At 43.1% G+C, this 25498-nt stretch overlaps 1 protein-coding gene across 2 annotated transcripts in view; it reads left to right on the plus strand.

Moving 5' to 3' along the window:
- Positions 1–25498, plus strand: part of RAP1A (RAP1A, member of RAS oncogene family) — a 279386-nt gene that overhangs the window by 198253 nt on the left and 55635 nt on the right. For both annotated transcript variants that reach the window (XM_069238655.1, XM_069238656.1), the window contains exons 4-5: positions 7358–7414; positions 9949–10089. In XM_069238655.1, coding sequence (XP_069094756.1) covers positions 7358–7414; positions 9949–10089 — 198 coding nt within the window. The remainder of the gene's footprint in view (positions 1–7357; positions 7415–9948; positions 10090–25498) is intronic.

Raw genomic sequence — 25498 nt, forward strand, 5'->3', positions numbered from 1 at the left:
GCGCATTCACTGTCAGTTGTGAGAAATATTAGCTTTCAGTGGGCATGGAGCGTGCCCATTGCTGACCTTTGGTTGGCTACATTGTCATTCATTTGCTTGCATCCAATTCATCTGCTTCCATAGGCTTTCCTTTCTCTTGTGTTTGTCGTTTACCTGGAGCGTGGCCTCCTTACTTGTGGTGATATTCTTTGTGTAAGCAGTGTCTAAGAATGTGCATTTGTTCCAGCTTTCTCTCGGAGACTCACCTCAGTTCATTGTTCCAATTTATCTCCCTCAGTTGCTATTCTTGCTTCTTCCGCACCCATCTTCCTGTTCTGTTAGTGCTTCTGTACCTCCCCATTCCCCTTTTGCTTCCCAGCACTGCCCATCCTCTATGTATTTTCTAGCCACTCCAACCCACCCTCCATTGTCAGTGTGTTTCCCATCCCCTGGTGATCACCCCCACCCCACACTCAATTATCAATTTGTTTCCCAGCCCCTCCCGTCCTCCCTTTGTTGTCTGTGGGTTTCCATCTTCTCCCCCTGCCATTGTCTGTGTGCTTCCCCATCCCCTCCCTGCATTATCCTTGAACTTCTCCATCATCTGTTATCCTTGTGCTTCCCTGTCCCCACCTGTCTGCCCTCCATTGTCCATGTGCTTCCCCACCACTCCAGCCTACCCACGGTTGTTTGTTCTCTTCCCAATCCCCTCTTGCATATAATATGAGGTACTCCCCATCCCCTCCCTCTGTCAGCTTACTTCCCCATCCCTGACTGACCTCCCTCCATTGTCAGGCTGCCTTCCCAGCCTGATTGCCCCTCTGTCAGCTTGCTGTCCCAGCTTCTTCTTTCCGGCCTCCATAGTCAACTTTCTTCTCCAGTCCTTTCTGCTCACCTTCCATTGTCAGCTTGCTGCCAGATCCCCTCCTGCCCACTCTCCATTTTTAGTTGTCCCAAACCCTCCTTCCCATCATTTTGTCAGCTTGCTTTCTCAGCCTTTCCGACCCAACTTTCATTGTCAACTTGCTGCCCAGCCCACCTTACATTTGCCAATACTCTTTTCTTTTTTTCTACAAATTTGTATCTGTCGACTCTGCCTTAAAACAAGGACTCGGTCAGTGTACCAACCTGATCAGAAGAAAAGTTGTACTGCAACTACCCCACAACCCACTGAGCGATATTAGAGAGATGTGTTTCACTTAGCGAATCATCTCATATAACTTTGAAGGGATACTGAGTGTAACCCAAACCCTCTTTCATTAAGGAGAAGCACACTCAAGAACACAGCGGATACATTTAAAATATTTTGTTTTTATAATCAAAACCCTAGTCAAGTGCACACAATATAAATTCTAACAGCAGTGATACCAATAGAATGACTGCTGTGTTTAACAACAGTGTGAACAAGAGAACAAACTCCAATATAATTTCCATTTTCTGTTTACATCAATTCTACACCAATTCTACTACTACTTCTAGATGCTAAGCTAATTTTTCCACAGCAGAAAATAAAAACCTATTTCGAGTTTCAAAGATGTTTCACACCTACATACTTGTTCAACAATAGTACGTGTTTGCTATAATAGTAAGGCATTATTTTCTTGCTGTGCAAAGCCAGCTGCGCTGATAAGTTCAGCAATCCAGGAGGTGAAGGCCAAGTGCCTCCACAGTAGCCTTCAATTACAATTTGTAATATGATTCTGCACAGTCTGTCTAGAGGTTGCTGTGCTTGAAAGTCTCAGTTAACAGAGTGAAGTGAGGCCCTTTCACTTATTGCTATTCTGTAAGTCTGTGTGTGTGTGTGTGTGTATGAACAATAATAAATTAGATCTGTAGTTATCAACCTTCTAGAAACTCTTGTAGAAAATTATGTAAAGCAGACACTCAGCAATTATATTAAATCTTGTGGATATATTCAAGCATTATATACTTATGTTGCAGAACACAATTTCAACCAAATGTGCATTGTATTAATCGCATGTATTCACTTTTGATTGATTTTATCAGCACATGTAACTCAAGACTAGGAATAATCAGGCCATCAAACTCTAATATTTGTAACACATACCCGGACTTCTGTCCTTGCTGTGTTGTCGATGTGATTTCCTATGGTCTCTTGCATGTCTTCTCCCCACTCATGCATCATCCTCTTCTTCCCTCCCCCATGTTGCATTGTACCCCAGTCCCCTCCCTGTTCTTTTTTTAATTAAACATATTAAACATATGCATTAGCTTGGGCCGCATCATGGCGCTTTAAAAAATATATTTTTAGCCTTGCTGCCCCGCTGACTGAGTGGCTAATCGTTGGTAATGCCAGAAGCTCCTATGGACAAGACCTATTGGTTTGCCATGCTTGTCTAGCTAGTGCTTTTTGATGAGCTATTTCCTCAGTGTTTTGTTTTGCATGCAGAAGGTCATGGTGAATTGATGTGTAATAAGAGTTCTTAACCTATCATTTCTCAAGAGATGTAATCATACGATAAAGCACTGCATTTTTTTTTTTTTTAACTGCATTATTACACACCAACAATTATGCTCTTAGAGGGGCTGATCTACCAAATCTTTGCCGCTGGTAAATGCCTAACTATGGTCAAAATAAGAGCTATAGAATTTTGTGATAGATAGGCATATTTTCTGATACTATTGCTGGACTTTGAGTCTGATGGTCACTACGGTTTGATAGTGTTTATGCTTGCAAGTGCAGGCTCTGGTTTTCTCCATTGTTTTCAGAATTTGAGCAGTAGTGGTTTTTTACACATCTTTTTTAGGTCTTCCATGAAACAGTACATGCTCTGTTGCTTGCAAAACCTTTGTTAAAATAAAGGGGGCTTAGAGCCCACTCATTGCTTACCATTTCTTAGCTTTATTGTCACTTATTTGATGGCTCGTGATTGGTCAGCACATGCCAGTTTCACTTTGTCTGTTTGGTTCTCCTTTCTGTGGAGCATGGACAAAGTACAGATTGATACTTGAATAGTGTTATCCCGCTGCTCAAGCTGTGATTTAGATACTTTTTTTTTCCTCCCCCTTCTTACTTGACAATTGCTGATACTTCCTCCCCATCCCTGTGTTGGTGCTTGCATGTTTATGCTTTCCCTGAGCCTCTCACACATTGTTGCTTGCCTCATTTCTTGCTTGACTTCCCTTTTCTCATCTTATTCTCAGCCGTAAATATCTCCCGTTTTGTACAGATGTGTTTTTCAAGGAACCCTCTTAAATGTGATAAGGTGTCAGGTAAACAAAAAAAGCTGCTTTGTTCCAGGCCATGAGACTGCACTATCTTGCAAATACACTTGCATTGGTCATTTTATATAATAATTTTCCTGTTTGTTTTTCATTGAGCCCTTGGTACATGTTATTTGCCTGATTGCTCTGCAGGTATTAATGTATGTAATATAGGCTGTCTTTGGCTGCCATGCACTTTGACTTTTGCCTACTACATCTTTAAAAAAAAAAAAAAAGTTTGTTTTGAGTGAAATATGAAAAAATGTATTATGACGCAGTCTACGATGGCCATGACAAATCATATTTTTATTAGCTGTGGTGCTCTGCCTCGTTGCTGCTTGCCTCCTTCCACCCGATGTTGCTTGCTCCGTCCCACCCGCACGCCTCCCTTTACAAAAATAAAATTCTCATTGGCAAACCACATAGCTCTCACCACTGTTGTGTTTTTAGCTATGTTCTGCAGCTGTGCTTCTGCTCTGCAACATGGTTAAAAGTATACATATATTTAAAAAAAAAAAAAAAAAAAAAAAAACAGGGCCCAGCCAACATTGACCATATTTTATCACATCCTTTTACTTCAGCCATGCTGAAAAAACATTGTCATAGACCAGTGGTTTCCAACCTTTTGACCTCTGTGGACCTCCCCTGTTAGAAATGGAGTTTCTGGTTGGCTAGGGTATGCACCTCAGCCAGGCAGAACCCACCCACTCTAGTCAGGGCAAGGGAGTTACACGTCCAAGATAACCCCTGCTCACCCCCTTGGTAGCTTGGCACGAGCAGTCAGGCGTATCCTAGAGGCAATGTGTGAAGCGTTTGCACAACATACGTGACGCAATATCCCTACCACAAAGGAAACGCAACACCAAGTTATATGAAAATATACTGTATTGTACACAACACAATTATTAGACCAAACATTATATATCAGTAGTATCCTGCTACCTTAGCAGTTGTCAGAACGTTACACATTCGTTACTCTGCAAACTAGCTGTAGTCACATAGAACACACAGGTTACTCAGTATTCTGCAACATAAGCAGTAGTCAGGAAACACGTTATTTTACCAAAGCACTTTTCATAAGATAATCATAAACACCAATTAGTAGGAACAATATAAAGCATATGGCAAGTCATAGACACATATTAGTATGGTATGCCCATCATAGGAACATTTACATACATATATAAAGGCATCAAAAACAAGTAGGCAATACATGCATCAACAAAGTCTGTAGAAGGAACCTAAGATATATATATATTGTCCTTTGGAAAGAGTACCTGGTTTGATGAGGAAGGCACTTCCAGTGTCTGTTAAACGAAACCGTGGGGGCCACCGGCGCTCCTCAGCCCCAAATAGGGGCCTCTGCTACTCTGAGGCAGAGGAGGGAGGCACGCAACTCCTCTGTGCTATTGACAGGCCCCTCCAAGGGCCTGTGATTACTGGAGGCTCCCCCAAGCCTCAACCGGCCCTCATTAGGGGGCCAAAGTCCTCAGAAATAGCATAGGGGGAGGCTCTTTCACCGGCCCACAAGGGGCCAACAAGGAACATGCGGCGCGGGCGAGCCTTCAGTGAGGCTGCCGCCCTGCCCGCAATCCTCCAAAGAGCCCTTCTGGGCTCGGCATGTTAAGGAGAGGCGTCGTCCTTTCCTTCCTGCCTCCGGCATAGTTAGTCAACAATCCCGAGCTGTGGCGGTGAGGTCCTGGATCCTTCTGGTGCCCCGGGAACACAACCAACAAGCTCTCCTGAGCCCCAGGGGCACCAATCCCAGTGCACTCGGGACGCGGAGCTCTCCTGAGCACCCGGGGAACGCTGGGCGGCACGTATCAACGCGCTCGTTGTCCTCTTCGTACTCTGGTTGCGGTGATGATGGAAAATGGCAGCAGCGCTCTCCAGTCGCTGGACTCTTACCTCACCAGAGCGCTTCCCAGGCATCTATACAGGGCAAATAACGAGCGCTCTCCAGGTGCTTGAGGGTCAGAGGCAGGACACCAGCAGCCTTCCTCGTGCTAACAATGGATGAAGGAGTCGGGGGCCACTGCACCCCGCCCCTGGGGGACAATGTCCTGGAAAAAGGCCCACAGGTGGCGGGGCCCAGCACCAGACCAGCACAAAGAAGATGCAGCAAGTGACAAGTCCTTCACAGTGAATCAGCAGGTCACAGGTCAGCACAGCTGAAGCAGTCCATGGCGGTGCCTGGTGAGTCCTTCCAGCCTTTGTGTCCAGTTCCCAGATGTTTCAAAGAGTCTCCAAATTGTGGGAAACTTTCCGTGTACTTATACTCAGTCCTTAAATGTGTTTTACAATGGAAGGGAGAGGAGGTTCCAGCCAGTTACAACTGATTCTGGGAGTGCCCCCCCTCTCCTTCAGTACAGGCTCCAAACATCAGTGGGGGGTAAACAACCCTATTGTGTGAGGCCATGGCACAGCCTTTACAAATGCAGGTGTGCCCTGCCTCTCCCTTCTTTCAGCCCACGAAGACTATTCAGTATGTAGATGCACCTCTGTGACACCTCCACCCTCCCTGTGCACAGGCTGTCAGAAAAGTATGCACAAATCCCCAACTGTCACTCTGCCCAGACGTGGATTGGAGTCAAGCTGCAAAACACCAGTCATAAGCACAGAGAAAGTTTCTAGAAGTGGCACTTCTTTCATAGTAATAAAAAAATACACCTACACCAGTGTGCAGCATTTATTATCACCATCGCAACCATACCAAACACGCCTACGCTACACCTCATAAATCAGACAATACCCCTTACAAATAAGGCAGGGCATTTCTAATGCAATCCTATGAGAAGGCAGCACTCACAGCAGTGAGACACCAAGTTAGGCTGTTTGTCACTACCAGGACAGGCCACACTACCTGGCACATGTCCTGCCTTCCACATACATGGTACCCTGCCCTTAGGGCTAGCTAGGGCGTTCCTTAGGGGTGACTTACATGTAGTAAAAGGGGAGTTCTAGGCCTGGCAAGTAAATTTAGATGCTAGTGCCCCGTGGCAGAAAACTGCGCATACAGGCCTGAGACAGGTTTGAAAGTCTACTTCAGTGGGTGGCACAATCAGCGCTGCAGGCCCACTATTAGCATTTAATTTACAGGCCCTAGGTATAGAGATACCACTGTACAAGTGACTTATATGTGAATTAAATATGCCAATTAGGTATAAGCCAATCATACCAACTTTAGATTGGAGAGCACCTGCACTTTAGCACTGGTCAGCAGTGATAGTGCTGAGAGTCCTAGAGCCAACAGCAACAGGTCAGAAAAATAGGAGGTAGGAGGCAAAAAGACTGGGGATTACCCTGCATAAGGAAAAAAGTCCAACACCCCCAATTTTGTTGTTACTGGAATCTGGGGACCCTCACTGAATCATTATCGGAATCCGGGGAACCCCATTGAGTCATTACAGAAACTGGAGACTTAATCTGTCAATAACATTTAATTTTCTAAGCAGTCGCGGACCCCCTGAAGCGGCTTACCCCCTGAAGCGGCTTCACGGACAGCCAGGGGTCCCCAAAAAACAGGTTGGGAACCACTGACATACACAATAGGTATTGCAAAAGGGAGACATGTTGGCTTTGCCTGTGCTTGCTCTCCCCTGGTTTTTCACCCTATGCCTGGGCAAACAAACTACACCCTTCCCCGAGAGCACCATCCGTTGTAGATACATTTACTAATAAAGTTGATGTCATATTATCTAGCACAGTAATTAAAACAGGTGGCCAGGGTATGTCTAAATGCTTAGCTGTTCAGAGTGTACAACTTAGGGACTATAAGGCTCTTAGTGAATCAAAGTTTGGGCGTGGGCATTTTTCAGTTACGTTCATTAATAATGGGGCACCTTTGTTGCTTAGCTGGAAATCATGAGATTTTTTTATTTACTCTCTATATTGTGTTCTCATTATCTTTGGTGTCAACGTCATAAAATTTAACTGGGCAGCATTTGGTTTTGATGGAGTTAATGAGATGTAAGATTCAAGCTAAGCTATTGTCCTATATGCAGCCTAATATCTTCCTTTCATCACATGTTAAGGAAGAGGCGGTTTATATTTAGAACTACTTGCAAAGGTGAGTGACATTTTTGATTGTGTGCTAATGTGGAAGAATAATGCAAAATTGCCATACCTTAAGATTGTGATTATTTTTTTGCAGCAAGTTGAAGTAGACGGCCAACAATGCATGCTGGAAATTCTTGATACAGCAGGCACAGTAAGTTCTCACTTTTTTTTTTGTTGGATACATGTTCTCATTGTCGAAAAAGAATAATTGCAGAACCCAGTGAAAACTTGTGATTGGCCAATTGTGCTGGAATTTCATAACTTTGACTTACTAAACTAAAAGTTTCCTATATGCCATATGACCTAGAACTTGCATCAGCTTCACTGTTGCCCGCTCCATCCTTCAAGACCAAGGCAGCTTTTTGCAGCGAATTCAAAAAAGTAACTTTTGCTGATTCGCAATGTGTTAAATTGCAGCCCAATAGTACTTACTGGAATGGAAAAAATGAGCAAAAACTTTGACGGAGAAAATGAAATTATGTTTTTGTGGCACTTAAGTACGTCTGCTGTGGCAGTAGTCTACCTGTGTCGGTGCTCAGTTGTATATTTTACTGTGCCTAGTTGTAGAATTATGAAATAATAACTTTTCTCTTGATGAAGGCTGTGGGTAGTAAACGTCATTTTTGTGCTGTGGAATTCTGATGTACTTGCATTCTGAAGGTTCATTGCATCTATAAATATGTGTTATTTGTTTTTATTTAGTTTTGTGTAGTGGGGGAAAAGCATCTGATCACTTTAAATGACACCCCGAAACATCAATTAGACCGTTAAGTTACAAAATGCAGTGGCGAAAGGAAACAAAGGTTCAGTTAATTTAAAAAAAAAAGGCTTATGAGTATGCAAATGTCACTCATAGGTGTTCATATGATATTTGCACAGATAAAATGTTTAAAATATACTTTAGGTTAGAACGTTGAAACTCTTCCATTTACAAAACGATAAAAATGTGTACAGATAAGCTCATCAAGGTGACTGGAGTTGGTATGTAGGAAGACAGTTGTAGTATGGTACCTGGAAGCTAAGTAGAATTACTTTCCAAGTTTCAGCACTGATTGTCAACAGTTACAGGTGCTAACATTTCAGTCGTTTTTAAACTAATATTTTCTGACGGATACATCTACCTGTGGATTCGTCACCTTTTGAATACTTCCAATCCACCAGAAGAAGCGTTACCGAAGGTTAGTAACGTGTTCTTCACTTCTTGTGAAAACAACCTCTGTCTGAATTTAGTGTAGTCTATCAATAATGTTTCTTGGTTCCATGTTTTCTTGGCCTGGTTTCCTCATGTGGGTAAATAACACTCAGATATATGTCGAGTGTCTCAATTTTTCACTAGGCTTGGTAGGAACTTGCCAAAACTTTTCAGTGCACATGGGGGGTTATACCAGAGCAAGCATGTTGCCTTACTGTAGGGTGCTACATGGACATGGTGCTGCAGTAACATCTCGCTTTCTGTTTCATTCCCTGCTAGGATGATAGGCACGTGTGCCATCAGCTCTCTTTGTACTCCTGGCACACCAGGCTTCTAGAAAAGCCTGGTGGAGGTGCTCTTTGGGTTTCTTATAGGCAGAATGCCTAGTATGGTGCCTTGTTAGACTGCTTTACTGGCATGTAGTTAGAATCATTTCATCCTGGCAGGTGTTGTCCAAGGTTGCCCAACCTAAATCATGGAAGCAAGTGAGTGTGTGTGACACACATTTAGTGGCTAGCGCACCTGAGCTGAGGTAATGTGCATCTCCTTTCCCAACTATTGCTCTGTCACCATCACCCTTAGCCCTCATCAGAAGGTCCTTAAATTTAGTTCTGGGTATACCAGAGGTACGTAATCTCCGTCTGGCATACCTGCCTGTTGCTCCGGAATGGTTAATAACGTGAACCTGGGAATAGAGGGTCAGCATCTGCATTTTTTTTCTTCTGTTTTCTGTGTTAAATAATGGGCCCTAATTAGCACATATTTATCAACTTATTGGAGCAGGTACTAAGTGCTGCAGGGCTTCTTGAAGTCCTGTATATGTTGATAGGCTTGGAGTTGGACCATGCAGAGCCAAAGTCCCAATGGGGACTGGGAGAGCAGCTTTCCTCAGTCCCTACTAGCTCTGCTGAAAAGTCAGTGTCTGGTGCCTCTAGGTCCCGTATAAGTAATTCCGGGCCTGAAGACATGAGCACAGTTAGAATGGCTCTGAGTGGTAGCTCGCCTGGGTTATAACACTCTAGTTCACCAGGGGCACTAGTCTTATTATTATTATTTTTTTGGCCCATTTCATTCTAACCTTTTTTCCCCTCTGTTTCTTCTTCACCACAGCCCCTCCTCTGTTGTCTCTTCACCGTCATCCAGGTTTTGCTCCCTCTCGTGCAGCCTTTCCCTCTTTGTTGATTTGAATGTGGGGAATAATGCAGGACTAGGATGATAGCCAAAGCCAGTCTCCCCTATATCTAACAGCGTTTAATGGGTTAAAAGCTCTGTAGTCAGTTGGCCATATAAAATATCGACCTTTATCTACACACCGCATAGTACTTAAATTTCACTCCTAAATGTGTAAGTACGTTTTGTAGTTACCATTCTGTTTTAGGTTTGGAGCGTGATCAGTGACGTATAGCCATTAATTGTTTTAAAATCTTAAGGTCCAACAAAGTGCTTCATTTAAAGCAGTTTTTTCTTTGCTCATTGTTCATCTTATCTTCCAGGAGCAATTTACTGCAATGAGAGATCTGTACATGAAGAATGGCCAGGGGTTTGCACTAGTGTACTCAATCACAGCACAATCCACGTTTAATGATCTCCAAGACCTGCGAGAACAGATCTTACGGGTGAAAGACACGGAAGATGTAAGTCTTTTTTTCCCACCAGCGGAAAACCTTTTCCTGTAAATGAGTGTTTCTTCTTTTTTTTTTTTTTTTTTTTTTTCGTCTTCATGCATAAGTTAAACGGTTTTATTTCATTGGCCAGTTACATCGAATGAGGTTTAGTATACTCGATAAAACATTGGCAGGATAAGTGTGGTTTCTGGAATCCTGTATATGTACCCATCTGGCTGCACTTTCTTTAGGTCTTACCTACTTACAGTTAGCTATTGAAGTCAAAACACCTTTTGTGTGCAATCCTAATACTTAAAATGGGTTTTGGGTAATCTCATTGTTTTTATTTGGTGATTTTCGTGTCAGTCTCTTTTGTTTGCTTGTTTTTTTTATTTTTATTTCATGGGTTTTCTTCTTCTTGTATATATCCCATACCTGGAAACGTAGAGTCTGTGTCAGACTTCTCGATTGAAAGACTTGTATCTTTTCACTGCTAAATTTCTGCGAACAACCTTTTAGGGTTGAGCGTGAAAGCGCACTGTCCCTGGTGTAATCTCTCTATGGGCTTTTAACCATGCCCATCAGTTTGGTTTGTTTGTGGGCTTGCCTTTTACAATTTGCTTCATTTCATTAGTGAAAGGCATGCATATGTCATGCCTTTTCCGGTGTTTAGTCCTCCTTGAACGCACCGGCGAACTACTGAAAACATACGTGGCTCCATGATTTCTGTATGGTTTCTGAACTACTTTTACTCTTTATTTCGAAGGCAGTGCGATCTCACTGGGCAGAAGTCGAGCGCTTCTCATGACATCAATCTTGTTACATGGCTAATTGCACTTTTGCCAGTTAAATGGGTAGTTGCACTTTTGCCGGTTACATGGGTAGTTGCACTTTTGCCGGTTACATGGGTAATTGCACTTTTGCCGGTTACATGGGTAATTGTACTTTTGCCTATACTTGTCACTGCAAGAGAACTTCTGTTTCCTTTTGTGTCGCTCTGTCACGCTTCATGGTGGCTGTGGGCTCACTTATGTGAAACTGTTTTACTTTTCAGTTTGTGGCAAGAAAAGTCCAATTAGGAGTTTAAAATGCGAATAACTCTAACTCGAGCAGAAACAAGACCCGTTGCATTGCAAATGCTTGTTACCTTTTGCTTTCAGCCTACCATGGGGTGAACATGTAATTACTTAGACTTTCCAACTTCTCCAGTGGACAGCTTTCCTTCAACATGTCGCATCTCTATTGCTTCCATTACCTGGCCTGTTTGGTGCTTTCCCTTTCGTCCCAATCCCACTAGGACTTTTCCCCCTATTTTTTTCACTCTCCCCACCTCCACCTTTTCTGTTGCACCCCCGTCATGCTCACTGTTTTGTAGTTTGTATCTTTGGTTTTCTGTACTGCTCGGTAATGTTCAGTTGTTGTGATACAACAGGTGCAGTTTGCTAGCTGTCCGCTCCAGTTTTCCTATGCTGCGCTTTTGCGTAATTTTATGTAAATATTTTCTTGGAACAGTAGATTAAAATAAAACAAGCATTGACAATGCCAGTAGGTTTCGCCTATGTTAAATCTATTGCTTTGCCAATTTCTTTTTTTTCTTTTCTTTTTCATACTGCACAGCACACGTTGGAGAGCAAGGGAAGGGCAGGGAGTGGGTGAAAAAGAACACACTGTTCTTAAACACATTGCATCTGACAAATGCAGCACTACTTGAAGGGATACCGAAACGCAATAAATAAATGGACTGCAATGAAGATAATTATTTAGTACTGACCTTGGAAAAAGAAAATCTGGACTGGCCCCACCGCTGGGCAGTGGAGTTTTTCAAGCCTGGCTTCTGTAGTTTGCATACAATGCTGCAATGTAATTAACCCACTGATACAATGCTGCAATGTAATTAACCCGCTGAACTATACGTGTCTTTTTTCATATAAATTTTGCAAAGCTGAGATTTCGGTATGTGTTTTTAATCGGGTTAGAGAGTGAAAAAAAAGACTCCATGTGGCGTGCCACTGCCTCCTCAAAGTTCCTCGGAGGTCTGGAAACAGATCCTGTAACAAAGTTCTAGACATTTTCACGGCTCTTGTATTGTGATTCCGCTCAGGAGTCAAGGGGCTTTGTGGCGGTAGGCTGCATACATTCAGCATCAGATAACGTTGCATTTAGAAATGCCTCTAACAATGACAGTGAGATATGCTGATTTTAGCACCGGGCACTGTAATTGCACCTCCACTAGCATTAACATCATGCTTTTATTAACTCCTGTACCTGGTACGAGACGACCCTGTGTTCTGTGTGTGTGTGTGTGTGTGTGTGTGCGTGTGTGTGTGTGCGCGCGCAGTATTTTCTGTTTGAGGGTGTAACAAAACTAGAGTATGCCCCCCTACAAAGTATCTGGAGCGATTGCCCGCCCTGCCCCCCCCCCCCTCACCCCAAACCACCCAGGGACCCAGTAAAAGGCCTGTCACCCGCCCAAAGTGCTGAGGGGGGCTCCTGCAGCGCGGGGGCTGCGGGGACCTTTGTTACACCTCTGATACTGGTGCGCCACATGAGCATCGCGGAATTTTGGGACAACCAGGTGCACGTGGGAAATACCACACCAGTCTTGGGGACAGTGTTCCCACATTGCTAGGGCTGCAGCAGCAACTGTGTTGCACATTTACAGTGCTATCAGTGCCTTGTGATGTGCCTCCTGAACAATAGGTGCTGTCCTGATGTTTCGTGTTTGATAAAATGGTGCCCTTTGGTGGCAGACGGACCTCTCCACATTTCCTTTCTGTTAGAGATAAAATGGTCACTTATCTGCTCCCAGCGATGCTGCATGACGAGGGAGTGTCACTAGAGCTGGCAGTGCCGATTTCAAGCAGCTTAGTATTGTCAATGCAGTGTCAATGCTGTTCTTTGTATTAATCAATTTTGGTGTGCAGGATGAAAGCTCCTTCACAGTTAAATACGTTATGAAAGCAACATATGGCATAGTCACATGCTCTACGGTGGCCGCCTTAGAACTGCCTCATCATTTTGAATAAACCCATCCAACACAAATTTTCGCACCACTTGAACTGTGTGAATGACACCGGAGTGCAATAGACTCTGGGTGCCCTTTGCATGTGGAAGGTGGGCTTTTCTTTAACCAGAGACCTCCAGACGAACTGACTGCACAGTGTCCACACTGCAAAATTGTTGGTGGTTTAAACGCGCAATATCGCAATTCGGTTTTTGCAGAATAACCCCCCCAAAAAAATATTTTTTTCAAACTGCGGGGAGGTGACAAGCAGCAGTGTTAAGACAAACACATCCACTCGAATGGAGTGCGTGCGTGAGTGAAATGGGGAAAAAATAGTACCTTAGAAGCGGGCGGGTAGTCGACGGACAGTGGTGGCCAGCCACTGATCGCCAGTCGTAAAGGGTACTTGGTCTAATCTGCATGGAACAGCCAAAGCCAAGGAAGGAAGAGAGGAAGCGCAGCCAGATGACGCCAGAAGCTGCTGTTGACCAATGAGAAACAAGAAAAGTAGAGTGACTGGGGAAGCCTGTCGGTCGTAAGTAATGGCAAGGATGTGGGCGGAATATAACCCCTTTTAAGATTTTTTTTTTTTTCTAATACAAAAGATTTTGCCAAAGCGCAAGAGCTGTGCAGGCATAACCTAAAAATAAATGGCTTCAGGGTCATAATTAATGACAAAAGCGCCTTTCTGCTCAGTAGGTTTTATATACTTAGTCCTAATCTAGTTGATCTTTGCTTAAGGTTTCTGTATAGCTCTATCAGATTAAAAGCCATGAGACTTTCTCACCCCAGTCTGTGTAAATATAAAAGAATAAAATGTTTGTAAAACTTCATTTTTTTCCTAAACTGGAAACTGTCCTAACCCGTTAAACCTCTGCTTCTTTTCTTCAGTCACGTTTTCCTGATTTTAACTTGAGATCCTTTGTAGAATGCACTCAACATTCATGAGTATGCCTGTATAAATGAGAAGCGGGTTCTGCCCACACTGGGTCTGTTGGCTCATGCCTGCTTTGCGCTGAGATAGCTACATGCTTCCAAGTTTGCCAACTTGGGCCGGTCTGGGGATAATCTGCAGTTCTCCAGGGCACTTTGTGTTTGCCCCTCTAGAATGCTAGAGTGAATCAGTCTAAAAGTGGTACCTGTGCCGAGGAGAAACATCCCCCCTCTTATGCAGGCATGATTACGTTCCACAGACCCCGCAAATTCCCTGGCTTTTCCAGCGATTTTAATATGCGAGAGCCGCCAAACACTTCGAGTTCAGCACGCCAAGCTCATTAAGCTTTTTTCTTTTGTAGTAAAAAAAGTATGTATTTAGTCTTTAAAATCCCTTTGTTTCGCTATCTGCTCCAGGTTTGTAAATGCAAGCCCTTGAAAATGTTGTTCAAGCGAAGCCCACAATCTGTGGTAGTTCCAATAGAAATGTCAGGCCTGTTACCAGCTGGGCCCACACAAGATGTTATTTCAGTGTATTCTTAAAAGCAGTTTCCTGCAGGTGGAGGAAGATCCCTAAAATTCTTGATTGCACATTAGCTGTCTCAGCAGCGCTGGGTAGCTTGCAATTAAATTGAAGTTTATGGTGAAACCGGCGCCCATCCTTTCGGAAAAATAGCTAAAACAGGTGCACCTACTTTTAAACTTGTATTTTTGGAATAGAGGACACTCCTAACTGAAAGCTTTTTCTCACCTTGTACCAATGCACTTAAATACTCTATAGATGAAGAACACTTTTATAGACGAGTGATATTGCTAAAACTCATACATGTAAGGCTTCCTTAGGAGTATATTCTGTATTTTTGCATCTATAAACGAGACGCTTGAAACCTAGTGGCACAGCGAGACACTATCGTGCTAAAATGCAGAATCTATCTATCCTATCTATCCTATCTATCCTATCTATCCTATCTATCCTATCTATCCTATCTATCTATCTATCTATCTATCTATCTATCTATCTATCTATCTATCTATCTATCTATCTATCTATCTATCTATCTATCTATCTATCTATCTATCTATCTATCTATCTATCTATCTATCTATCTCTAGCGTTATAAAGTAGAGCTGTAGTTGTGCTTGGAATTGTTATTGCCCTCCCCTGTAACAGCCACACATTGTCTATTAGACCGAACATAAGCCTAGCTAGAATGACGGATTCGACCTTTTTCTTTGACAATCTAATTCTTGTAAGGTCTTTTCTGGAGAGGAGGCTGTTGATGAGCTCAGATTTACGGTTTGTCGGTACGAGAAGATGCTCCTGTTTGTAACCGAGAGACTAGCAGTTGTTTACACATTTTTTTAGAATTGCAAGGCGGGCTGATGCAGGATGCTTTTAAGATAGATGTTGAACTCCCAATTCTGTCTTTAGCTAAATTATGTCAGTGGAATAAGAAAGGCTTGCTACTACTGACATCAGATGAAACATTTGTTATGCAAATCCCTACTTATGTCATTCTTTTAAGACTTGTCAAACTTAAAAATTAAAACAAAACAATTTTGGGCTTGAAGCAGATATTTTGGGTACATGCCATCATTCAAAGTATATCACTGCTTTTTGTATCTGCTCTTTCTTTGTTTCAAAGGGATGTCTACAATATCAACCACTCCTGAACCCGCATTATTCTGGTCTACTGGGTTAAGAAATTTAAAATCTTGTATAATTATAATGTGTTAAGGCCCTTTTAGAGAAGTGACGAGACAAGAGTTTTTGATATTTGATTTTCCCTAATTGGATGGGACCAATGCATTATTAAAGAAATGTCTTATTGTTGACATTTACCTACCATTGGCAATGCTATATTTAAGTCTCTGGCTCAACTGTAGTCTGTGCAGTAGAGACTGAGGCCTGTGACTATATGGGATACCAGCCAACACCTTTTGGCCTGGAGAAACACGCCAACATTGTGGAAACAAATACTGCAGTGGATTTGTATTACTGCTGGACTAGCATTTACCCTAGTGGCTAGAGTTTCATTTTTTCCTCTACCTGTTTCATTGCTGTAGCTTTCAGCTAACCCTTTGCAAGCTTCTCCAGGATGCAAAGTTTTTTTTTTTTATGACTTGCTATGAATGATTCTCTCCTTCACCAAAACGTTGATCTTTAGGACTGAATGGAAGCAGAAAACTGACACTACTCTGCCTCAGCTTCTCGATAGCGTTCAGTGATGTTGGCAGTGTCTTATAAAATGCCATTAGTTGCGTGATAGAACTACATAGTGCTGTCTTAACATATGGTCAGCTTTTCCAGTGACTGTTGTTGAAGCCTTGTGGGAAAATCAGTCCATTGAGTAGATATGTAATTGGCAGAGGCTTATTCCTCTCCACTTGCATTTTATTGTCCATGTGAGTGGAGTTAATGCGCTCATCACCTCTCTGTGATGTTGTATGTCTAACATGTTTCCTCACCAAAATTAAATACTGCTAAAATTTGGTTTACATGTATCAAAGGGAGTAACCGCTTAAATGAACCCAAATGCATATATTTATAAAAGTAATGTTTCACCTTATCTCTACACACACATCCTAGCCCTCTTCATCCAACTAAAGTTTGAGGATCATCTTGCATGTTTTTCTCAGCGCCCATATCAACTAGAGGATGCTCAGTTTCTTGACCCCTCTTTACAAGATACCACCCATGCCCTTGGAGTCTCCACCAAGGACACACACAACCTCATCCAGACTAGACTTCTACATTTTATTTTCTTACTTGACATGTTGCATCTTCAATATGTGAAAGACTTAAAATCAAGACTTAGTTTCACATAGGGCTGTTGGTGCACTTTTACTGAACTTTATGCCTATCTTCACTGACTTTTTATGCTAATATTTTCATAATCCTAAGGAAAACCAATTTATTGCCAACAGTTTCCAGCTGTATACAGTTCATTACATACAGCCCTTCTTTCACAGGCTGAAAACTTATTCTGTGGAATATCCTTCCTATGCCCAATCAACAGATGCGTTCCTAAAGTTCTGAAAAATAATTGTCACATCTCTTCTAAAACCCCACATTCCATTATCAGCACAACCCTGTTGAAATGAACTACATTCCTTCTGTACTGGAGTAATACCAGACTGTCTTTGCCCATATGAAGGTTGCTGCAACTCTCCACTACAGCAAAGATTACTCTTAAGTAATCATAAGTCATCTACAATTTACTGTCATGTCTGCAAGAAAGTCAGAACATACACCAGAGTGAAGCATGCTAAGTAGGACGAGTTATGGACACCAGATTTGGTCTGTATTTAGCTCCTTCTAAGATTCTCAGTCATTGATGAGATCCTCCTACTAGAAAACGTCCAGTCACAAATGTTTAGAGGTTCCAGAGAGGTTTAGCGCGTAAAAGTACTTTTCTCCTTTTTCAACCTCGTTATGAGTACTGCAGATGTGGGCAGACAATGGAAGGCCAGAATTCCTGATTGCAGATGGCATTCCTACACCAGAGTCCTGCCATTACAAGTTTTCTCCCTGGAATGATGAATAACTGCAATGACCCTGCAGTTCTTGGTCTTTCTTTGTACTTTCTAACCCCCAAAAGAAACCCACAAATATTTCACGCCTGGTCAGAGCAGGCAGTACATGTCAGAGAAAGGTGCTGTGGGTATCAGGTGGTTATGGTGTAGGAATGGTGGGATCAGGGCTGGGTTGTGCCTGCCTGGCGGTTGCATTGTCCTGCATAGGTCGAACATAGACAGGTTGTGCTACCGCCCAAGGCTGGGACCCTGCTTTTGCTTGACTTTCACCTGATACGAATAGTGAAACTGTGCTCTTTGTGAGCTCAACCTTCCAAAGCCCAAAGACACAGTGGGCTATTCCTGGTGACACAAAGCATTATTTTCATAGCATGTTTGGTTTTAGATATACATGCTCTGCATACTCCTGCCATCTAGTATTGGGCTTGGACGATTTCAACGTTTTTTTTTTTTTCAAAATAAGTATTTCGGAATACCAGGTGTCAGTGACTCTTCTTGTTATGTATGTGCATAGGCACCAACTCAATTGCTTGACTTTTTTCCTGCCATCAGGTTTTGATGTGACTCAGCAGGCTTTTGGACCAAACAAGTTTGTCGGTTTCTTTTTGGCCCGAGAATCCATTCCCTTCCATCTGGTATAAGAACAATCTCAGACTCATTTTTTTCAAAATGTGCTGATTCCATTCCTCAAGTCAATCGTTGTAGTGCTACCAGGCCTCTCGGCCCTTTGAAGACACTGTGTGCTTTAGGACAATGGGATAATGTGCATCCGAGGTAATGGAACGGATGCTTTTCAAGAGATGCCCACAGTGGAACTTTAAATACCCTTGGGCTGGGCTCAGTAGTCTGCAATCTTTGTATTTTGACAGAACATGACTAGAGCTTCTGCAACTGTTCTTCCTGTCGCAGCAAGTCATCTCTGTGCTAGTGCCGAGACAGATGGTGGGGCCCCTCTTCAGAGATGCCAGGCGTCTTCAGTGAGGCCGATCCCCTTGGCACCTAGGAAGGGGGCATTAGATGAGCCGCCAGGGCTCCTTGTGCACCATTCAAGTCCTCAGTTTATCAACCCCAGCATCTTGAAGGCAGGCAAGGAGGAACTTCATGGAGTAGGAAGAGCAGGCATCCCCGAGAACGCTCCATCTACCTCATTCGGCTCCTGCCCATGTGTAATGGTTACTGCACAATGGATACACTGGAGCCAGAAGTGAGTAAATATCTTCTTAATTGAGAACAGAGTACGGGGAACAGGTCCATCCAAGAACACACCGAGGCTCAACTGACCCAAGTAGATTCCTCATGTCACAGACGCCCAGTCATGTCACCGGCCTCCACATTCCACTCAAGCATAAGCACACACAAAATATCTTCCCCCTTCATCCTAACTAAAAACAAACACACAGTCTTAACGCAACATAAGTACAAACGAAATAAATACAATCCAACCACCCTCTAGATATCCTGAATATCTGCTATGTATCCCAACACAAAATCTTTCAACCAACATGGTGGTATCACCTTCCTTCCTCCTTCACGCAACACACCACCTGAAGGATCCATTACAGGATCTGATACTTGCCTCTCATCTCCTGTATGGTCTTCACACTCAATCACACCAACCTCACGATCACCAACAACATCCATCCGGTCAAGATTATGAGAAACAGGAGAACCATCCTCAACATACACGCAATGTCTCACCTCATCCTCTAACCAATCAGAAGCTTCTCTCACATTCATATTTCCATCCATATCCATGTCACTACCAGTAAGATTCTGCCCACTGTGTAGTAGAGCAACACGTTTGAGATTCCAAACCCTACCATCACTCAATTTAAGAGCATTATGCAGCACTTCTGTCACCTGCTCTGGTTAAAAAATACTGACTTTCACCTTTCCTAACCTTATAAGGCTTCTTAACATGGACCCAATCGGCCACCTTAACCTTGACAGGCTCCACACTATGAAGCTTATCATAATAGGACTTGATTTTCGCTTGTGATTTGTCCAAACAATCCCTTACCGACTCCGTGGACCATTGCTTAATTCCAGTATTCACCAACCAAGCAGGGTTATGTTTACTCCTAGGACTCCTTCCTCTAATAATAACAAAAGTACCTAATCCCGTTGCACCGTTCACTGTGATTCTACATGCCCACACCGCCTTGAAAACAGCAGTATGCCAGTCCTCACACTTTCCCAAAGCTCCTTGATTAACACTCTTGATGAGTCTATTAAACATTTCTACTGTGCCATTTCCAATGGGATTATATGCTTAATCCCCACTCTCTCAAAATACTTCTTTGCAGCACCCGAAACAAATTGCACACCATTGTCACTCAAGTGCGCTGGAATGCCTTCAGACAAACGTTTTGTCCAGGAATTCCAAAACTGAAGTAGTGCCAGCCCTTCCTACTATTCCTACTTCCGGCCATTTAGAATACAAGTCAATTAGTACAATTACATACTCCTGTGCATCTCCTACCGGACCAAACAAGTCCACAGCAACACATTCCCATGGTTGCTTGGGTAACAGCATTTGCTCCATAGGTAGTCTCAGGGTACATAAGCTTTTATCAGCCGTAGAACACACCCTACAGGATCTAACCAACCTTTCCATAGCTTTGTCCACGCCCGGCCACCAAAATAAGTCCTTTACTACAGACTTGGTCCTGACCATGCCAAAATGGCCTTCGTGACATAGTTCCAAAATCGCCTCCCGCACACCACATGGAGGAACAATTTTATCTCCCCTCAAAATAACATCCTTAACCACTGAAAGTTCAGATCTAACTTCCCAAAAGTACTTACAAGATTCAGTCAGCTGGTCCTTCCTAGGCCACCCTTCTAAAACATACTTTAAAACAGATTGTAAAACAGCATCATCTTCCATCTCCTTTCCCCAAAAATCTTTATTCAGAGCAGGTTTACCAGAATCATATACAAGAGCAATATTGAATTCACTCCACAGATCATCCACACACTTTTCTAATGGACTTGGCAATCTGGACAAGCAATCAGCCATTAAATTGTTCTTGCCAGGTACATACACCATGCGGTATGTAAAATCCTTCATGCACATAGATAACCTCAGCATCCTTGCTGATGCCAATACACTACCTTAGCAGGTTAGTAGCTTGATCAAAGGTTTATGATCACATTGAATCGTTATGTTTTTACCCCATACAAACGCACAGAAATGCTCCAATGCCCAAGCACAAGCTAAGGCCTCTTTTTCAGTCACAGAATACTTTTCCTCAGGTGGCGATAAAGATCTAGAAGCAAACAAAATTATCCTGTCCCTTTCACTTTTGTCTCCTTGAGATAAAACTGCACCCAGTCCTTTGTTGCTAGCATCAGTAGTTACAAAGGTGTCGAATGCCGGGTCAAAGCTTCCTAAATTAGGTACTCTGCTTAGCTCCTTTTTAGTTTTTACAAACTCTCGTTCACATACATCATTCCTAACAAACCGAGTATTCCTTCTGAGTAGAAGTCTCAAGTTGTGAACCTTCTCGGCGAAATTAGAGATAAATTTCACGCAAAATTCCACCATTCCTAAGAATGATCTTATATCATCCTTGGTTATAGGAGTAGGTGCATTAACAATAGCGTCAACCAACGACGCTTTAGGTTTTACTCCCTCTCCACTGATCTCATGTCCCAAATACTCCACACTTCTCTCAGCAAATCTGCACTTGCTCAATTCCACAGTTAAGCCCTTGTCTTCTAACACTTCCAACACATGTTGCAACCTTCTATCATGTACATTCCTATCTTCCCCAAACACTAAAATGTCATCCTGAAAACACATCACCCCCTTGGTTTTCCCAAATAACTTATACATCAAACGTTGAAAAACAGCAGCAGCTGACGCTAGTCCAACTGGCATTCTCTTATACTGGAAATAACCAAAAGGTGTAATGAAGACTGTAAGTTTCTTTGATTCTGCAGAAAGTGGAATCTGATGATAAGCTGCAGATAAGTCAATTGTGGAAAACCAACAAGCGCCTTTAAGACTGGAAACCATTTCAGTGATCTTCGGTAATGGGAAGCGATCGATAACAATGTTATCGTTCAAATACCGTAGGTCGATGCACAAGCAAATCTTTCCGTTGCTGCGCCGTGCTGTTACCACAGGTGAAATCCATTCTGAACTATCTATCGGTTCAATAACCTCCATCAATAGCAATTTCTCCAACTCCTTTGATACATCATCTCTTATCATTATTGGCACAGATCTCACCTTGTGGATTTTTGGTACAGCATTTTTTTAAATACAATCTCATGTTCAAAACCTATTAGTCTTCCCAATTGTTTACCGCAAACTTTAGGGAAATTATTTTCCATTTCTGCACCTAAGGAGTGCCCCTCATCAACTACCATCACTTTCTCCTTGCCGTTGGGGTCCAAAACCATTTGAAATTGTCCTTGATCCTTCCATCCAAGCACAGATGGTCCTCTTTTTGACACATACAGCTTCCCTCTGGCACACCTGTTTTTGAATGAGAATGAAAGCCATCTGAAGCCCAATAAATCCATTTTTCCCCTGTATAACTTTCAGGTTGAATATCAGGCTGCAACAAATGTGTGCCAATTTTGTCCACAAAAGTTTTGTTCCACACCTCTACGTTAATTATAGAGAAAGGTGAGCCAGAGTCTGCGTACATAGTAATAGGAACACTGCCAATTTCCATTTCACACATTTGTTTCCCTTTAGTATTCTCCTCAGTAATGTTCAAAACAAAATTCCCCTCATCTACAGCTCCTCTGGACTCAACATTTTTCTCTTCAATATCACCGTCTGTCTGGTCAAATCAAATCAAATCATTAACATTTATAAAGCGCGCTACTCACCCGTGCGGGTCTCAAGGCGCTAGCCTAGTCACTGCCTTCATGTATGCATTTGACTATCTTCCTTCTATTTTTGCACACTCTTGCAAAGTGACCCACAATACCACACTTGCTACGCTTGAGTTTTAAGGCTGGGCATGTTTTACCATATGCCAAATGTCCCTTGCTATCACACCTGTAACACCTTCGTTCACCATCTCCACTTTGCGGAGTTTTCTGTTCCTTCACAGGTTTACGATTCATCACTTTATAAACACAATCAGTGCCTTTCTTCGTTGACTTCAACTCCAGGGCACACCTTCCAGAAATTTCTGCCTTCCGTACAATAGCCAAGATATCCTCAAGTGAGGAATCACCATTTATCTTTCTTGAATGGATTGGTTGTTGCAGTGCATGACTAATTGATCCCTTATTAGGTCATCATGGATTGCACCACATTTGCAATCAAGTGCTAACGTCTTTAAGTCTACAACATAGACATCCACAGACTCCCCTTTTTCTTGTTTCCTTTGAAAAAATTTATACCGAACAATTCCGATGAAAACTTTAGGTGCAAAGTATTTGTCAAGGTCCTGCATCGCTGCATCAAAAACACATACATCCTGACTCACAGGACATTTTGGCATTTTATTATAAGTCTGTCAACCAATAGGTCCCAGTGAATGTAGTAAGATCCTTTTCTTCTGTTCTGCCGTCATTTTATTCTCTGCATCAATTGCACCAAGGTAATTTAGGAAATAGTCCTTCCATTCCACCCACTTGACAGTTGACTTACTTCCAGCAGACCAAAATGCTTGTAGAGGAAAAATGGTAAAATCTGGTTGTGCCATACTGCACTGCCCCTGTGCTTGGTTCCAAAGAAATTGTAAACTTCTGTGTAGTAAGGTAAAGTGATATCCCAGTGAATGCCTAATTTAATTGATGCCGGACCTGTTCCCCGTGTCCTTGATAAAAGTGCTGGTTGACAAAAAAAAACAACAAAAAAAAACTTAATACAAACGCAACACATTACCAAGAAGCAAAGTCAATTACATATGAAAGCGCCCCAGTTGTCCAGGTAACACTGAAACGGAGAAAAAAAAAAACACAGCAGGAAACGTCTCGGTAACCAGGGTAACACGTGCGCGTCTATGTGCAACGCTACTGTTGCTGAGGTGACACGTGCACGCCAGCCAGCACAATGGTTTCCGCTCGCGAGTATCTGTTGGTGTAGCGCATACGCAGATAACCACGGCGTAATAAAAAAAACTTGCGTCAAACGTCCCGTTGTCAAGGTGACGCGTGCACGCCTGCCAGCACAACGGTTTCCGGTCGCGCGTTTTTGTGTGCGCAGAGCATAAGCGAAAACTACTCCGAATAAAAAAGTGTTGAAGATTTTCTATTTAAAAAAAAAATGGCAATCACCTGGAAGGAAGGGTCCGCTGGCATCCGGGCCGTCTACATTGATATATGTGCTGGCTGTAGACTCCACAAAATTGCCCACACAGCCGGTACACCGCTGAACACCTGGTCGCCAAATTGTAGTGGTTACCGCACGGTGGATACACTGGAGCCTGAAGTGAGTAAATATCTTCTTTATTGGGAACGGAGTACGGGGAACAGGTCCGTCCAAGAACACACCAATGCCCAACTGACACAAGTATATTCCTCACGTCACAGACGTAATGGAACCCAGTCATGTAACCGGCCTTCACATTCCACTCAAGCATACGCACACACAACACCATGCCTCAAGACCACGTGCAGTGCGAGTACTGTTGACACCCTCCAAACTCACCAATGTCTTCATGTTGGAGCCGAGCATGGCGCCTCTGGGCCGAAGCCGCTGCTGTTCTCCAGTGTCCCACAGCCCTCCAACGCTGGCCACCACCCTAGCAAGGCTTCTGGGCACCTACTTATGCTTGTATTTTTGGAATAGAGAGGTCGTGCATAACTGAAAGCTCTCTTTCACCTTGTACCAATGTGGTTAAGTGCACTAAAGATAAATAACACTTAGATTAATAGAACGACGGTTGGCTCATTTTTCTAGCTACAACATATACATTTAAGGCTGCTTTTAAAATACATTCTGTTTTTTTCCACACCTCAACGGACACTATATTGTCCTAAAATGCAGGCTTCAGTCATCTTTCAGCTCCACTCTTGGCTCCGTGTGTCTGGCCTTAAGACGGAAGTACAACAGCACTTCATCAGTGTGCCTTTCGGAGGGGAATTTCTGCTCGAGCGGCAGGGGCAGGTTGACACTGTTTGATAAGATAAAGAAAGACCCAGAAACTGCCAAACCCAGCCCTTCTGTCCGCAGCAATAGTTATTACACACAGGGTGCCAGGTGGTTCATTCGAGGTTCCTTCTGAGGAATTGGTTCCGAGGGCCATGGCAGATGTTTTGGTAGTAAGGGAGCCTCTCCTTCCAAAAACTGACAAGGGTTCCTTTCCTGCTGGGAAGAGATCACCACAGACTGGTGTTTCCTGTCCATCACTAGGCACAACTACAGCCTAGAGCTCAACTACCCCTCCCCCTTCTTAACTAAGCATTCCATCCAACACAACACACCACACCCTCAGCCCAGAACATCTCCTGTTACTGCTAGAGAAGGGTCAGCCATTCCAAAGGAGTATAGAGGCAGTGCCCCATCACCAGGACAACAATGCCTACTCCCTACATTTCTCATTCCCAAGAAGGATGGATCCCTCTGATGAATCTTTGACCTCCGTCCTCTGAACACATATATCTTGTCAGAACATTTCCAAATGGTCACCTTACAGTATATATGCCCCCTACTGCAGCAAGGTAACTTTAGTGCCACACATGACCTGAAAGATGCTTCTTTCACAACCTGATCCATCCAGCTCATCAACTCTGCCTCGTCCTCATGGTAAGTGGTCAACACTGCCAGTTAAAGGTACTACTCTTTGAAGTCACCACCAGTGATCTTTACCAAGTGTTTAGCGGTAGTAGCCACTCACCTCAGGAAATAAGTCACATCTTCCCCCACCTCTATGATTGAATGATCAAGAGCTCACACAGACAGGAATGCCTGATTCACACCCAGACCACAATCTCGCTGTGCACCAGCCAAGTCCTCCGTGAACGCCAACAAGTCACACTTGGAACCAC

Source organism: Pleurodeles waltl, chromosome 6, assembly GCF_031143425.1.
Source record: "Pleurodeles waltl isolate 20211129_DDA chromosome 6, aPleWal1.hap1.20221129, whole genome shotgun sequence".
In the NCBI taxonomy this organism is placed as follows: Eukaryota; Metazoa; Chordata; class Amphibia; order Caudata; family Salamandridae; genus Pleurodeles; species Pleurodeles waltl.